This window comes from Aphelocoma coerulescens, chromosome 1 (assembly GCF_041296385.1).
Source record: "Aphelocoma coerulescens isolate FSJ_1873_10779 chromosome 1, UR_Acoe_1.0, whole genome shotgun sequence".
Taxonomy (NCBI): Eukaryota; Metazoa; Chordata; class Aves; order Passeriformes; family Corvidae; genus Aphelocoma; species Aphelocoma coerulescens.
Genome location: NC_091013.1, coordinates 78,319,205 through 78,335,552, shown reverse-complemented (window position 1 = coordinate 78,335,552; position 16,348 = coordinate 78,319,205). Strand labels below are relative to the sequence as shown.

The 16,348-nt window shown below is 42.4% G+C and overlaps 1 protein-coding gene across 1 annotated transcript in view; it reads right to left on the bottom strand.

Moving 5' to 3' along the window:
- Nucleotides 1-11,381: 11,381 nt before the first annotated feature.
- LOC138119127 (vitelline membrane outer layer protein 1-like) overlaps nucleotides 11,382-16,348 on the bottom strand; it is a 37,294-nt gene continuing 32,327 nt past the window's right edge. Inside the window, exon 5 of the mRNA XM_069030694.1 lies at nucleotides 11,382-12,424. Within this exon, the coding sequence (XP_068886795.1) occupies nucleotides 12,353-12,424 (72 nt within the window). The 3' untranslated portion in view covers nucleotides 11,382-12,352. The remainder of the gene's footprint in view (nucleotides 12,425-16,348) is intronic.

Here is a 16,348-nt window from a genome sequence, read left to right as displayed (position 1 = left end):
CAGATCTCCAACACATGAGAAGGGCTAACTCCAGGAGGTGGTGTGCACTGGGGGAGAGCAAATAAAGATAAACCAGAGCTTATCTCTTTTCCAGTACCTGGACTGACCCAGAACAAGAAGCAATTCGTGTTGCCTCACTGTACATACCGTGTGTTTGATGCTGTGCAATTGCCTGTGTGTAAGTTTTCACTGAAAACAGTCATTGTGAGAACAGGCCTGCAACTGAAATCATTCTCTAACATGCATCACCCTATCTTGGTAAAAAGGCACATCTCTTTCCCACTTGACACAAAATTAACTGGTCACATGAGGAATAAATATGAATGTCTTGTTGATGATGTCAGTGGGTTTCTCAAACTCAGCTGATGAATCTTTATATTTCTAGCAGTGACTTGCAGAGTCTTCAATTTTGCAAGCATGAATTAACACAAGAGGAATCCAGAGATAACTGGAGTCCAAATTTCCCTGTATTGTCCAGTTTACTTGTCTTACATATACATATATATATATATATAAAAACCTTAAAGAATGTAAGCCATTCCAGAGGGTACCTTCATACCAGTATATTATTTGGATAGCTCTCTTTACAACAGCTTTCATTGCCTTACATGCCAATGCCTCCTTCAAGGTCTAGCCTGGTGCCTGAAGCTTTTGTCATGAATATGCTTTAGCCTGTAGCTCTAGGATGCAGCTCTACAAATGCACGTATGAACTCTTTACACATATTGCTACAGAAACTGATACACATAGGACTCCATTCATATAAGGTGCATTTTCATTTTTGGAAACAGGTATTAATCAAATTCCTATTTTTAAAAATTAAAAAATATTCCTCAGTATGAAAACTAGATTCCACATTGTTAGGCCCAAGTTACATGTTTTCCTATGTCATTCAATGTCCACACATCTCTCTTAAGGTTTATCTTTTTCTTAATGTTCAAAATCTTTCTTTCTTCCTTCCACTTCAAATTGAGTACAATTTCATTCTGCTTTCCAGGGTAGGAATATCCTCATCGCAGCCTAGATTAAAGGAAGATGCTTAAAAATACCCTGTTGCACAGTGTAAATGCTCACTTGAAAATCTTTGGTAATTTAACACTTAAAGTTTGAGGCTTCTGTTTCATAATCTCTTCATAATGTTACATGAAGTTATAAGTCTCAACAGAGAAAGGAGAGAGAGGCAATCCAATTCATCATCAAGTGGAAGTGTTGATTCTGTAGCTGGCACTATGAACCCAAGCTTCCACACAGCATTGGTTACAGTGCCACACAAGGAACCACGCTTCAGAAGAGCTGCATGGTTGAGGTCCTGACAACTTCGTGGGTATCAACAGCCTCAAAGAACTTGCTGTAAGAAGAAAGTTGTTTACACAAGTGAGTTGTCCAAAGAGAATCAGCCGATATCCACTGGCAGACATCCAAGGGAATCCAAGCCTCTTGTTCATCTTCTATTGGGTGACCATGACCTCTCTCACATTTTTCTCAGAGCTGCATCTGACAAGAACAAAACATAGCTGATACCACTTTCACTCACTTTTTACATTGTGCAGATATTAACAAAGGATTTATAAATATACAGATATAGAAATAACATTAGGTAGTACAGAAAATAAATTTATCTGGCACCTTCTGGTCTTTTTGCTATATCTGGAGTAGAGACTTAGAGTATACTCTATTTCCTTGGAGAAGATCAAGTACTGAGTTTTGCAGAAAACAAGGTTTCCAATTTCTTTGAGAGTACCGCTTTTATAATCTCTGTGTCAAGGAGAGATCTGCAGGGAACATCAAAGGTTACTGGGGCATCTCTCTGAAATAGTTCTGGCAGCTGAGTTGGGAAAAAAAGACAAAATAGCCTGTGTGGTATGAAAAAGCTGAGATTGCTGGGGAACATCACCCATTCTTATGCTGATAACTTTTCTGCGTGGTTTTTCTAAATTATTTATTTATTTATTTATTTACTATTTAGCAGCTTGTTAAAGGATGGTGCTGAAGCACGAGAGTTATGTCTGTGTAGTAAAAAGAACTTGTATTTTGTTGGGATTTTGAAGCAAAGTCATATATGTATAACAAATTAACATGGCATATACAAAACAAGCAGGTATTTGGTGACCAAGCTTGCCAGTGGGAAGGTGCAAGGGCATCATTTGGCCAGATCTTGCCTTTTGCAGAATAAAAGTTAGCAGCCACATGCAAATCAAGGATGTTAGAGCAGTCAGTCCTGTTACAAGTAAATGAAAAAAAAACAAATGTTGTACCAAACCCAGCCTCAGCTGCTTTTGACATGTGTTTACTAAAGGAGTGAAGGCAGATTCAGAAAAAGTCAGAAATACAGTCACACTTATTTCACTGAACACTGTCACAAAGACTAAAAATTGAAAACTGCTGTCATTTCTCCTCAAAAAGACAAAGATTTAAAGAAAGAGACACTTCAACCAGTCTCGAAGGACTGGTTTGAGCCAGCTGCTTAAAAGACACTGGGCTTTATATACAGAGCACTAAAGTTATCAAAACTGAGGAATCTTCTGAATCCTTGGCATTTTACATGGTAGTATTTTCAGGGGATGCTGTGTGTTCGCAATGGGGTGCCTCACACAGAGGAAAATCCCCAGAAGATGGCAGGAGCAGTGCTTGCACCTCGCTATGACCAGCAGAGAAAAGTGAGTGAACTTTGGAGACTGACCATTTAGGAGACCCTACACTATGGGGAGAAAAAAAGGTTTTGGTTCAGCATATAATTTGCTAAGAGTTGTATTTTCATTCAGTAGTCACTAACTGACTGTTCTGGGAGGGAACAAGTCACTTGATGAGGGATATCCAACAAATGGTAACTGAGCAGGGGAGAAGAGCTGAGGGATCCACTTGTGCAGAAATGAGGTTATTTGCATTGTGGAAACAGCTAAGGAGGGAGGAGATGGGCTGCAGGAGACATGTTGAGAAAGAAGCCACCTGCAGAAGCGCACTGCATTCCTTAGGGGACTCATGAAGGAGGAGGGAAATGAGGCATTGAATTGTGTGCAGGTGTTCTATAGCTGAGCTGCAATCTGTGGTTAAACTCTGAGTTAAAAGCAAGACCAGTTTTTTGAAAGAGTCTACAAAGCTTGGGCACAGTTTGCTCTTATGCATCTGTCCCTGGAGACTAAATTGTAAATTCAGTCTGCTCGGTGGTAGAATTTCTTGGAAATAAATGTATTTAAACTTCTGGCAATCTGAAGACACAGTTTCAGTGCAGGTGGTCTGGGGCTGCTGGGCTGCAAACCTTCATCTCATGAGGAGGAGAGAGGCAAAGACCCTGTTCTGGGCAGAGAAGCCAAAAGGAGCAAGCAAACCACAATCCGTTCAAATGAGAAAAAACTAAAGGGAGTATGGAACCAGTCTGCTGTAACCCAGATGCAGCAGCTGAGGAAGATTCCCCCAGGAACAATGATTTTTCATCACCAAAAATTAAATGTTCCTAATGAATCTGGGGCTTATCTTAGAAGTTTTGTGAAGCCATCCATAGAATCCATTACTTAGGAGTCACTTTTAGCCAGCTGATAATCTGTGAGGTGTGCCAACGGATTTTTGGAGTCTGTAATGGACCATGTAGGTCATGTGAAGCCAAACATGCTCTCTGCATGACACAAGGGGAAGGAGAAGAGTGAATAGGGACTAATGCATACCAAAAAAAGCAAATATTCTTTAAGAATAGATGTTCTTACTTTCATATAATGTACAAAGGACATATGCAGATATGTTCCTTTAAAGTATGCTACAGCAATTTCTTATGTTTCATGGAAGATTATAAAGACCTAACAGCTGGGACATAAATTTCTTAGCCTGCAGAAATAAGATAAAACCACCCACAATTCTTGATCTGTTCAATGCTACTTTAGATTAAATAAAAATACAGTAACTTTCACACTAGGCCAGATCAAAGGTCCTTCTGGTCCCACTAACTTGACAGAAATAGCAATATGTTTTCAATAACTTCTATATACTCCTCTGACTTTCAGTAGGAGCTGAAGAATTTCTCTTCTGGATGAGAAGTGATAACAGAAGTATTGTCTTTGGTTTTAATGAGAATTTTTCACTAAACACTTTCATTTTGGAGAAAGAAAAGCAATGCTGAAGGCAAATATGTCTTTACTTGGGATTTTTTGACTTTTATTTAGCTCTGCCCCTGGGTGCACTTAGGAAGTTATCTGGAGTGAAGAGCCAGACAGACCATAAATGGTGAGATGGATATTCCAGAATTATAAGACATGTGAAATAAAACATGAAACTTTCTGTTCTGATTTTCTGTTAGAAGCATTCTTATAAATGTTCTGTGTCAGTGACTGTTTTCTTTTCATGCGTCATATTCTGTAGGTCATTAAAGGTCCAGCTGTACTGCTTGGAAAGTAAGGCAGTGCTCAAGAACATCTAAACTTTCCCTTCCAAAGAGGGAAATAACACAAAACTGGCAGAAACTAAATAGATTTTACTTCAAGTCAGTCAAATCCTTATAAGAAATCCCATTTACAACAGACACGTTTTCACCCAGGTCTGGTAACCAGCCCCAGTGCCCATTCACACTTGTAGGCAAACATTGCAGGCTGCTTTGAACTAATTAATTCAATGCAGACTCATTTAAGCTTTTCATTGAGAAGACCTTGGCTGAGTCAGAAATGTGTACAACACTAGAAAATTCTTTAAGAAGAGAGACAAGGAACCAGTGTCTTGATATTAACTGCCTAGATTTTAAAAAAATCATAGAATTATAAGAGGAAGGCAATCAAATGTTTTCTGCCACTCAAAGGAAAGACCTTCCTGTTGAACTTCTCTTAATACAAAAAATTTGCACCCACAACTGATACCTGCTGTCTTTACACCCTGTGATCTAGGAATCTGATCTGCATTCTCTTTGTTTCTTTTTTCCTAAGATACAGTTCAGCCTCCTAAACTTCAGAGCTCTGCTATATTACACAATCAAATTATAAAACTCCAGCTTTTTTAAGCAAAAGACGCACAACACAAATGGCTCATCTGTCAGGGTTTGCTGTGATCTGACTTAGCATTCAATCCAAAGGTGTTTCTGAGATGTGCCAGTGTGCACAATATCATACCTTAATGCATGAATGCTTGAATTCTCTGTGCTGTTGGCCATTATTTATTCACTCATGCGTCCTTCCATTTTCCCCTTTGGAGCAATCGCCTGCCTCTCAACAAAAAGATTATAGAAGACATTTCAAACCCAAGATCAAATAACAATGGCCCAAATTTTGTACATTTACAACATTGAACTACCTTCTCCCCAGAGTGACACTGATGCCTGAAAGAGGAGAATCTAGTGTTGGGTTTGCAATTATATTTGCCATTAATTAAGGATTTACTATCACTAATGGTTGTAATAAGTGAGAAAATGCTTACTGTTTGGGGGAATTGAATTTAATATTGTTGATGAAATGTTCTCCATTTACAAAGAAAATGTTGTTTAAGAAGGCATAACTGGCACTCACTGCACATCTCAGGTCCTTCAATACAACATTCTTTGGGGTCTGATAAACTGGGGATCTAGATTCCAGCTGAATGAAAGGGCTTAAATAGCACCTCTGGCCTCCCAGATAAGGGTTTCAAACCTGGACTAGACTCCTGAGATTCAAATGTTAAGGTCTGGTCAGGAGCAAATTTAAGTTTATTGCCTTTCTACCATGGTACCTAAGGGAGCCTGAGATGCACCCTCTGAACAGACTTCTGCTCCCAAGTTGTCACCTTTCTGCTGGGTACCCAACGCTGCCGCGTTCCTTGTTTTTATGCTGAAGGTGATAGAAAGGGCTGGCAATCAGAGCAATCACCCAAGGAGGGGGAGAAACAAATTCCAGTCATCCTCAGGCTGGATGAACTGGGACTGACTGCCCTCTTGTTAAGGGAATTCCCAAACCCCTGTGATAGCACCAGGGCTCCCACAAAATCACTTTTCATTTGTCGTGATGGGTCTGTCCTCCCAGTTGTGAGGGCACATTTGAAGAATCAGAAAACAAATGAAAAAAGAGGAGACTTAGCCCACTAATTAGCCCACTAATGAGAGTAGAAAACACAGAGAGAAACAGATTTCAAGGCCTGATTCTTGAGATGTTTCTCTGGCTTTACCTTAAACTACAGCAAGTGAAATTCAAAACGAAATGTTGGGAACAGCCAAATGTCAAGCTCTGTATCTAGAGCAAGAGATGCGGCTTCCATGGTTTCTGAAACCCCAGGGACAAGGCTTCAAAATGGACAAGCTTGAGAGCAGTGAGTTCTCACCGGGGATGGCAGGAGCAACTGAAAGAAGCAGGCAGTGGCTGGCAGCTCCTGTTTACAGAAATTGTTCCTGGAATAATTTGCTCAACTCAAGGATCAGAGAAAAAAATTGAATTTTTTTTAAAATATTAAATTTAAATGACTTGAGGACTGTGGAAAATACCTCACAAGGCTTAAAGCACTCATTGCGGCTGCTGTATCAAAGAAGAGGCTGGAGGGTGATCTGACTGTAGAGATGTTCAGTACCACATTCCTTCTTCATCTTGCAGAGAAAAAAATTAGTTGCAGCAGCTAGAAACTGAAGTCAGATGTATTTAAATTAGAAATAAGGCATACAGTTGTAAGAACAAAGATGGTTAACCAATGGAACACATGACCAAGGAAAATGGGATGTTCTTTCCTCCTTTGTAGTGTCACATGAAGGCTAGATGGCTTTTTTGAACATTATGTGTGGCAAAATACAAGTCCTACTGTGGTCAAGTACAAACTGCTGGGTGCAAAGCAGAATGATGGGTTTGCAGAAGGTCAGATGATATATCAGTAGCACTTATAGAACAGCCGCTCCTGCTAAGCATATATGTTGTTAAATATATGTTAGGAGATTAACTGCAGTTGCCAGATTACCCGCAGTGAGAGCTAAGAGCACACAGCACTGTGCCCTGCTGCTGTGGTGAGGCTTTCTCCACAGGAAAATCAGGGTGCAGTTGTGCTCACCCATCCCTTCCCCTGCAAGGTGGTGGGGTGCAGCCCAAGCAGATGCCAGCACCCAGCAGTGTGCAAGTTTAAACTACAAATGTCCATGACACAGTGGATTTGCAGGAGATCTCAAAAATTCCAGCCCTGTTTATTTTTGTATTTAATTATATATCTTTGAAACAAGAAGAGGGAAAACCAAACAGGTGTCTAAACAGGGAATGAGGGGTCCTGTGGAATATTAATTTCTACATTTTCTTGGTCAGTTTTCATGTGGAAATATCCTTTCTGTGGGGTGTGTCACAGTAAGTCTGTCAGGATACCTGCTGGCTAGTCAGAGTAGATGGGCTGACAACAGGTGCTAGCAGGGAGAAGTGGTGCCCAAAACACGTACCATGGCATGGTGTCTGCACTCCTCCCATGTCCCAGTCCCCTTTCTTGATAAAGGCTGTGCTGTCACAGACAGAATGATGTCCATAGTTCTTGGGGTTGAGGAGCAGAAAGGGCTATGCAGGCCCAAGGTTCTACCACAGTGACTCTGGCAACACACACCCCATCTGCCCTACAATCAGAAGGACATGGACAATCCATCCTTGTAGGTACCTGTGGGACAGGTTGTCATGCAGCTAGACCCTAGAACAAGTGTTTCAAGGTTATTGCACATGTTCACAGTGGCATCAAAACTGATGACAGAACAAAAAAGCAGAAAAGGAAGATCCCACATGGGTGTCTTCACAGCAAGAGCAGGACAAAGGAGCCAGCTGAGGAGATGGTTAGCCATGGCTGTCATGTATAAAATATAAGTTCTCTTTTGTGTATTCATAATGTTATTTTTGGTCCCTATGAACTAAAAATAATTAGTACATGCAGCAGTTGTTAAAATATAATACAAGTAATCCAAAGGGGATGTGCTGGCTTCTACCAGTGATTCTGCTTCTTCTTAGCAAGCAGGAAGAAATAACTCATCATTATAATATTTGCACCCCATTTTACAGCCTGTCTTAATGCAGGCTCCCAGAACCATAACAAATCCTCAGGCTCTCAAGACAAAACTTCATATCATTGCTCTAATTTGCCTTGTTGAGAAATACAATGATGTGTCAACACACTAAAAAAAATATATTGCCTGCATTACATAAAAGAGAGCTACTTAATGTCACTATCCACAAGGTTTTATGTGTAGTTTGAAGAGACAACTTTGCATCCATGTTGGCAGCTGGTGGTTAAAGTTACGTACATGCTTAGTCTCAGGGGTACATTTTCATCCCACGCTGTACTAGATTAATGCAGGTAATACAGACAAAGAGTATGATGGAAATAATCGACACCACATACAGTCAGTTAGCAAAGAAAACTTGCACAGGAAATCCTTCTTGCACAGGAAAGACACTAACACAATCAGCTGATATTAGTCTCATCCTGTGCAGGTTGTGCCTTGCCAGGAGACTGTGCTGTGGTGGCTGCAGTGTCACCTCCTGCCAGGAGCACATAGGGAGGATGGGAAGCTGCGAGTCTCTAGGGCAACACAGCCCACTGCCCTTCAGCACACATGTAGGGCTTCATCTCAGACAGGGAAGGGATATGGGCCACTTCTCATCTGTTGCAGGTAAAGACAGCTGAAAGCAGGTCACCAAGTAAGTGAGAAAGACTCAAGTCAAGTAAGGCTCAAGTAGCAGCTTCAGTACAGGCTGCTCACAGTCTCACTTGGGTCAGGCTCAAGGCAATGAGAGCACTGTGGAATCAAAAGCAGCTTCTCAGTGGGCAAAGAGGAATAGCAACCACAATATCTAAATCTTTATAGATCCTGGAAGTTTCAGATTACAGTATTCTCCCGAGTGGGGCATGCAAAGAGAGTTTGATATGTTTATACCCATCTATTTGTAGTGAAACCAAGTGACCCAACGTGTAGAAATTTCTTGCTGGATCTGAAACTACCAGCTTGAGTCTCCACAGGAGAAGGAAGCCACTCTAGTGAGGTCTTGCACAGTTTCACAGGTTTCTGTGCTCTGCATTACATGTGCCTCACAAAAACTAAAAACATGGTCACTGACGTCAAGACGGGACGTGCCACTGACTTACACACTGCCTGTGAGCACAGCCATAACTGGCCTGGCCATCTTCTCACTGGAACTGGGCAGCCAGGAGGGCCAAGCGTGTCCTGGGGTACATCAGGTACAGCATCACCAGCTGGGCAAGGGAGGGGATTGTCCTGCTCTGCTCTGCACTGCACTGGGGTCACCTCACCTTGAGAGCTGGGGGCAGTTTTGGGTTCCACAATATGGATGCTAAAAAAGTGAGCAGAGAAATTTTCCACCTTTTACAGTCTTCTGTGAAAGTCTCTGTTCTCACGCAAACTAAGCTGAGAGATGGTTTGCTATTTTGTGAACTATTTGCAGGTGCAGGGTGTTGTGAGAATGCAGCGGATATTGTTTTGGTTCACTGAAGAAAATATTTTGAAATAGGCATTGTAACATTCAGCCAATCACTCTGGGAGGTGTATGGTCAAGCACCCAATAATGTTATACCACTTTTGCGAACAATGCTATATAAATGAGTCCATAATTAATTAAATAATGCCATTCCATCCCATTTACCCTGGACTCCTGGGTTGTGATTTTCGCTGTCCCTGTGGGTTACAGAAACACCACAATATAAAAAAGATATAAAGCTATTAGAGAGCTTCCAACGGAGGGCCATGAGGAGGGGAAGGCTTATGAGGAGTGGCTGAGGTGACTTGGTGTGTTCAGCCGGGAGAAGAGGAGGCTGAGGGGAGACCTCATTGCAGTTACAACTTCCTTGTGAGGGGAAGAGGAGGGGCAGGCACTGATCTCTTGTCTGTGGTGCCCAGTGACAGGACCTGAGGGAATGGCCTGAAGCTGTGTCAGGGGAGGTTTAGGTTGGGTATTAGAAAAAGGTTCTTCACCCAGAGGGTGGCTGGGCACTGGAACAGGCTCCCCAGGGAAGTGGTCACAGCACCAGCCTGACAGAGTTCAAGAAGCATATTTGGACAATGTTCTCAGACACATGGTGTGAGATGGGTGGTCACCTTGGGGTGTCCTGTGCAGGGCCAGAAGTTGAACTCAGGGGACACTGATGGATCCTGTCCAACTCCACATGTTCTATGATTCTGTGATTCTGTGAACTCAGAGAGGGATGTTTCACACTTCCTGCTCCCGGTGCTCCTGCAGGTCACGGGGGCTGACAGCCACCAAGCCCTCTCACAGCAGACTTTCTTCCAGAGCATCAGCACATGAGTCACAGCTGTAATTCTGCCTGTTCTGCCACTTCTGGCTTGCACGGGAAATGGCACAGCTGACTTGCAGGTCTACAGACTTGCTCCGAGCCAAGACTTTCCAACTGATCTTCTGAGAGGGAGATATTATTTGGGGGGTAAATTAATCATGCTGCAGCAGGATAGAAAGGACCTTTTCTCCACAGGCAAAGACAGACCTCCTCACCAACTGTCAGTTCCCAGTTAGATAAAATTTCGTGGTTCCAACATATGCTGAAATAATCATGGCTGATAGATTACAGTTGTCACCAAACCTTTTCTGGGTTTAGTAGTGAGCTTTTTTCTTTGAAGAGTACAACCAGTCCACTATGCTGGAGAAATTAATGTGACTGAGGTAAGTCCACGCTCAGCAGCCCTTGGGTTCTTAATCAGTAAAATCAAAGCTTCTACTGGAATCATTTCATTTCCTTAAAACATCTTTTGTCAATATTATTCTCCTGCCTTTCTATCCTGTAATCAATCAAATCAGTCACCTGCCCTTGATGACTGCTCTGTCCTTGGCTCAGGTGGTGAGGCTCAATGCCTTTCCTGCGTCCTTCACACCAAAGTGGATTCAAAAGTCAAATAGCCAACCCCTCTTCTGACCGTGCTTTGTGACATCTCTCATTTTCTGATTTGACTCTCACACAAAGTCAACCAAGCCCTGTACTTGCATAAGCTCATGTAAGTTTGACTGCAATCAACACTATTCTCCAATGTGTGATCCATGGTTGTGCAAATTTCCTGCAATATGCTCTTGCCCTGCCTTGCAGGAACTGTACCTATTTCTGTGCCTAGGGGTTTTTTCCCAGTCTAATGGCTAAGACTGCTTTTTGCCCTGTTCGTAAACACCCTGTAAGTAGGAAATAGAAGCATTTGCCCTCTTGAGATTGGAAAGAGAGGTCATATCAACTTGACAGATTGTAACAAATGGCCTCAGAAAAGGTGCTAGCTGGAAATTAGTTTCCATTTCTACTGACCTGGGTGAATTTCAAAGTGCTAAGCTCTTCATAGCCTCCATATGATTACCCATAGTTTGAGCCATTCAGTCCCCTCTGAGTATTGATTTTTTCACCCTGGAATATTTCTGTTCTGAACAAACATGTTATCCAGCAACTGTTCCATACAAAGAGTTTTTATTCTTACTTACAAACACAGAATTTCATAATAAGTTATGGAAATATTTAAATCAGAAGGAGGAGCTTCATATAATTGCAAGTGTCTCCCTTTACATTTTTTCCCTATTTTCAGATTTCTTTTTCCTCCTTGCTCTTTCTAAGACAAGTGTTTCACATCTGGGCCTCAGCAAGTTTGTGGGCTGTGCTAGTACAAAAAGAATATTTTTTTCCCCTCAAACTGTAGCAGGCAGGAAAGAAAATACTGTCAACAGCTACAGACCCCCCAAGGAGGTTTAAGTAGCACTGTGGGTAATTTCACTGGGAGAAATTTATTGAGAAGAAAAGGCAATGCCTAAATACCATTTTATTTGTTTGTTGCTCGTTTGAATAACATCAGCATAAACATCCCTCTTACGTGAGCCTTTTTCTCCCTTCTGAGAGATTGGAGGAGGTCTGGGAGAGGCAGAAGGGAGCATTGTGTTGCTTTACACTGTGCAACATTCAGGCACACCACGGGACCTTTCCCTCTCAGCACAGTATGTAGCAAAAAATATCACTGTAATTATTATAGGGGAGTGAATAAGAGAGAGCTGCCTTAGCCTGATCTTGAAAATGTGCATCCTCCACAATGGGTTCGTGGGCATCTCACAGCACAAACAGCTCAAACAGCATTTGTCAGTCCTGGTGAGAGTGAACCACATGGAGCCTCTTCCTGAAGAGATTGCTGGGACTGAGCATGCAGCAGGAGAGCATTTTCTAGGCACAGAGCTGGGCTGCCACAGCATGCCTGATGCTTACGTCCACCAAAGGCTTTACAGGTTGACATAAGAACCAAATGGATTTGGAATGGTTTCCCCTGTCTTTGAACCCAGCGTGTTCAACTATGTCCCTGGAGTTTCACACCCCTCTTTTCCATCAAATCCCATGGCACACTGCATCTCTTTGTTCCTAGAAAGGTTGTTACCATGTAGGGGGCAATACATAATGCATCTGCACTCATTCTTCACTGCTGCTAGCAGCAGCAATCATCTCCCACTTCTGCCTTTTCAATTCTTCTCATCCCAGATGCAAAAGGAATCCAATCCTGCAAGACAGAAAAAGTGTCCCTTAAGGGTTTGAGTGCTTCCATTACTCATCCAACTGATCTAGACAGATATTTTTTATATTTATTAAACAGAAAAAGCCACTTAGTGTCATTCAGCTGTGAGGATTCTCTTTGCTACTTCTTCAAATTACATATTCAAACAAGAACTTTCTCCCATATAGCCAGATTCTTATGATTTCACCTTGTAAAGAAGTCATCATCCTTTGTTACAATGGCTGGTCTGCTACCTTGGTAGCTATAACAATTTACATATTGCTCAATTATAAGAAAAAGCAACCTTCAGTACACCTCAGAGGAATAAAAGGTGGCTACACTGCTCAAGGAAGAAAAGGCACAGCACAGACTCCTGCTCCGAGTGGTCACTTTACCGCAACATGCTTTTGACTCTGGAAATTAAGGGCATGTTCTGGACAAAATTTGAGGGATGACTAATTTGCCAAAGATTCTTTTTGGAAAAGAGGCTGCTTTTGTTTTGTGTAAATCATCATCACCAGCATCATCATTGTCTTTCAGCATAATAATGATGAGCTCAATAGTGCCACAGAAGCCAGCAGTGGGTAACGTTCTTACTGCAGTCTGTTAAATGCTCTTAAGGTACTTCCACACCAGTGCTGCAGTTGAGATCAAGAGTGCACACTGCAGCCATCCACTTTTTCTGTGCATTATAAAGTGAGTCTCAGGGGATACAAACTGGATCCTTTCAAACAAAGGTTAGCTAAAGGGCCATGCCTGTCCCTCCCCACCATTGTCAGCACCAAAAGGACCAACACTGAAAGCAACACCACTGTCCATAAATGTCCTTAGCCTGCTGAGAGGAGCAAAGAATTGGCATCGCAATTGTATTTCTGCTCCACAGTTACTGGGATCAAAGTGTACTCCAGTAAGCATATGGAGGGATGGGACTACCCTTTGTCCTTGACATGGCCACAGTAGGGAAAGGTTTCTAAAGCTGCTAACCTGTCCAAACTACTGTGTCTGTATTAGGAGAGACAAATCCCACCTTCTTTCTCTGTCCTTGGATTGCGAGAAGAGTCTGGCTCACATATAGACACCTAGAATTAGGCCAGATAATTTCTATCTTTTATGGCCAGGCATGTGCAAAGACCAGAGGACAACCTGACTTTAAGAGTCAGACATACCTACAAACAACACATGCTTCTCTGTCAAAGGGCATAGGGTCTGATAGACAGGGACAACCTCAGCCATGGAGCCAGTGCAGCTGGTGGTGCTCAGGGCCCCTGAGAGCCTGGGGATCCCCGCATCACAGGGTGGGTAATGCCTGTAGTGGCCTCCATCCTGACTCAGGTGTTGTCTAGCTTGGGGCAGGCGGTGCCCTGACTGCAGGCCAACAGTAACTGTGTGAGCAGGAGGCTTCTGGCAGGAACAGGCTTCAAGACAATGCAGACAAATTCTGTTGAGTGGAAGGGGCAGATTGATTCAGCAGTCTTGAAAATATGTGTTTCCTGGTGAATGAAAGTTAACACTGAAGCTGTGAGCTGGGCTCTGCCTGCCTCAAGTCATTAAATGAAATAGGCTTGATTTAAAAAAACAGCAGTGTAGTGCAGCAGTAGTGCACCTTGGGCAGCTGCTGGGCAGGATGGCTCTTTGTGTTAGTTTCAGCCTCTCAGTCAGACGGAGGTGCATCCTGGGAAAGCTCCCTTATTGTTCTGTATTGCTTAGGATGACATGTTTAAATAGCAGAAAATGAAGTGGGTTTCATTTAAGAAAGCTGTGAGCATCTGCCACAAACCCTCTCAGCAATGCAGCACCACTCAGAAATGGCAAATTTACCCCTGGATGTACTGGAGCAATTTTTTCCACTTTCCAATCATTTCCCTTTCCGATGTGTCACTGCTGGTCTGTGCCCACCTATCCCTCTGCAGATTGCACCCACAAGGTGTCTCAGGCTTCCCTCCCGAATGAAGGACCATGCTGTGACCGTCTGGGACAGCTGGAGGGGCTGCCACCAGCCAGGCTGCCTGCACGGGGACAGGGCAGAGCATCTCTGCCACCATGGGGAGCTGTGACACAGTTGAATCTATCAGACAGTCACTTATTTTTCACCTAGTACAATAGACTGTCACATACTTGTCTCAAGGTCACTGGTGTCCCACTCCACCTGATCCTTCTCATCAGAGGAGAGAGCTGAGGAATTCTGCTATGATTAATAACATTATCTATCCCCTTGGGCTTATTTTTTTCCCTCCATTTTTAATTTTATGTTCTGCTTACCAGCTGCTCTTGCTCATTAAAAAAACAAACCCTCTCTAGTTCTCATTAGCACCATATGTCTGCTGGTTATTTGAGAAATGAACGCAAAATATATTTAAAGGATTAGTAAAACCATGATAGGCAAAAATATTGAAAGGCAAAAAGCTAAGGAGATGCCATTAGACTCTGTCTTCTTGCTGCTACACTTGCTGTCCCCAGTTAAACCCAATACAACACCCCACCACAATCCTCCCTCCCTCCCTGCTCTACAGCCACAATGAAATTGGAGCCACGTCTCTGGCTCTCATTTAATCCCCAGCAGAGGTTTTTTTCTCCTCACTCCTTCTTCAGGGAAGTTACCAGTGACCCAAAACTGGCTTTCAAAGGGAGCCAAGAACTAGTGTTCACTGGAGACAGTTGTTTCTAAAACACTTGCAAAATTTCTCAGGGCTGTTCTGAAGCATTCAGAAACCTGTGCAACACAAAACACAGCCGGCTGCTGTTCTCTGCGTCCCCCCTTGCAACCCTCAGCATGTGCTGTCTGAAGCATTCTCCTGAAATCTCTCTATCATTCCACAACCAAGCACATTTATTTAATTTAAACTGTGAACACAGATAATCAGTTTTCTTGGGGACATAATAAGGCAAAAAGTCTAACCTTTATCTCTCTCTCCAAGAGCTTCTGTCATGCAACAAATCCTGTTCCAGTATTTATAAATTCAGTCTGCATCTGGATACCCTGATTGGTAAAGGAGACTATCAACAGCCCAGAATTTGGCTTGTCTTAACGCCTCTGCACTTCTTCTGAGAGTGTGACATCTCATCTGATGTGCATTACCTCCAGCAACATGCTATCCCTTGGCAAAATGAACGTGTCCAGATTTCTTAGACAATCTATTACCATCAGACCCAGAAGCAACAGAGCTGCTGAGTGACGCTTTTACAGCACTGGTATTGAAATTCATTGTTTAATGCAGACCTGCAAACAGCTACGCTGACAGGAATGAAAATGTTTATGTTCATGTATATGTTTATGTATAGATTCATAGAAAAATTTTCATATGACAAACCATGTATTTCCTCTGGAAATTTACCCTGTAATATGAGCAGCATTACCAATGAGGATCCTTTGGCTTTTGTTTATTGTTTTTCCATAGGAAAAAAATAGCAAGCAATTCATAGCCTGAGAAGAGACTTCCTGCCCAGAGGATACAGGGAACAGTAATGGCTCTAACTGGATCTTCTGCAACAGAAAATATTGTTTAGAGTAATAACAAAAACTTGCAGTTTCTCCTAAGAGGCTGAGCCTATGCTGGAGGTGGGTTATTTTTGTTTCTCCCTAAAGCGCACCTGGAAAAAACTGAAGCATATGAGTCACTAAAGATAATGCATGAAAATGTTGAAAAGGAAGGAAAAAATCCAATTCTGATCACTCACTCAGCATGCTGCACAGAGGGCTCCTTACAATCCATTACAGGAAATTTATGTGGTAGATTGATGGTAATAGTTTAGGGGACTGGACAAAAGCAGTACGGTAGAAATGGCTTGCAGTGGGTGCTGCATGATTAATACGACATTCATACTGGCCATGGGGGAAATTGTAATATCTGGGTTTAATGGTTTATAGCATCAAGTCTTCCTAAGGTTCACATAAAAAATATTTAATAGCTGGCTTGATTGATGTGAGGGAAA